Here is a 1,365-nt window from a genome sequence, read left to right as displayed (position 1 = left end):
CGCAAACAGCTGTGACAAGAATTACTAGAAGAAGTAAACAAAAAGAGTACAACAAATGTGCAAAAACAAATGTGCAAAAACAAAATAAATTCAGTTAACTACAAAGAATACAACAACAATGATAGCAGCAAATGACTCGGCAACATTAGAATGTATGCTAGTGAAATTTAATTAAATTTAGTTTAATATAAAACACAATAACTTTCACTTAGCTTAAATTATTTCACACTAAGATGCTCATAGGCACTTTTTATCACTACTTTAACTCAGAATTAGCACAATAAATTTAGCAAATAGAAAGCCAAAATCAGTGCACAATATAAGTACAACCTCACAGCTTGACGTTTGCAAAGTGATTGACTATTTTAGAAAATAAATGTTCTTTTAGATAAATACCACATATTTGGCAACTTTCATAGACATTTTTGGAATAAGCGATGAGCAAAGTACAAAAAATGAAGAAAAATAGGAGCTCATAAAAATTTAACCGATGAAAACTCCCAAGAAGCTAAAACGAACAATATATTGTTATACATCATTTTAAAGGTATATAAATCCTCCTTTCAAAACTTTTTCGATTTTTAAAATCGGATGGAAAATAGTCAAGCAATTAATAGATAAGTGCATCAAGTACGAAAATACACTAAGTATTGTTTCGGATGTATTTCATGACTTTTTTTTTGTAGCACCGTGTTATTCGAAATAAAGTTGTTATTCAAAAAACTAAGTGTGACACCTCTTATTAAACACGCTCTACATATACATTTTTAGCAGCCCATTTATCTCATGAACAATATTTCGCAATGGTAAATTTAAAAAAAAAGCGTACTTACTTATGGATGCGAATGCATTGATCATGATGGCCTTGCGTTGCAATCATTACATCAGCTTCATCCAGAACAAATACTCGTATTTTTTTCAAATCGAAAACGCGGTATTTTAATCCCCAATCTAATATTTTTCCAGGTGTCCCAATAACTATGTGATCCTTTAGCTTGCAATTATGAGTAACTTAAATGATTTAAGAAAAATAATAAAGCTGTTTTTCAAAGCAAGAGTTGGCTTTACGTACCTTCTTCGCCACGGACTGCAAACTTTAGTTTAATATCTGGACAAAACTGCGCCATTCTAGCAGCAACCTCCCCCGTTTGAATTGCTAGTTCGTATGTGGGTGAAATACAAAGAACCTAAAATAATTAAATACCAAGATATGATATAGGAAATGTCACTGTAAACCAAATTATGTTATCTCTAAACATTATATTATAAAGCCTAAAAATGTGTATGTTCCCTTACAGTTCAGCTAAAACTGGACCGATTTTGTTCCGTTTTTTTGCCAAATATTTCTTGAACCCTCCTCGTACG

The 1,365-nt window shown here is 31.4% G+C and overlaps 1 protein-coding gene across 1 annotated transcript; it reads right to left on the bottom strand.

Annotated features, from left to right (window-relative positions):
• Window positions 1–829: 829 nt before the first annotated feature.
• Window positions 830–1,188, bottom strand: LOC108356991 (DEAD-box helicase Dbp80-like). The gene is made up of 2 exons (XM_017608086.1): window positions 1,073–1,188; window positions 830–1,011 (listed from the first exon to the last, which is right to left on the bottom strand). The coding sequence occupies exons 1-2, from the start codon at window positions 1,125–1,127 to the stop codon at window positions 830–832; spliced, it is 237 nt and encodes a 78-aa protein (XP_017463575.1). The 5' UTR covers window positions 1,128–1,188.
• Between the last annotated feature and the right edge of the window lie 177 nt (window positions 1,189–1,365).

This window comes from Rhagoletis zephyria, unplaced genomic scaffold, assembly GCF_001687245.7.
Source record: "Rhagoletis zephyria isolate East Lansing unplaced genomic scaffold, Rhagoletis_zephyria_1.1 Rzeph_scaffold_68641, whole genome shotgun sequence".
Taxonomy (NCBI): Eukaryota; Metazoa; Arthropoda; class Insecta; order Diptera; family Tephritidae; genus Rhagoletis; species Rhagoletis zephyria.
This window is presented reverse-complemented; position numbering and strand designations above follow the sequence as displayed.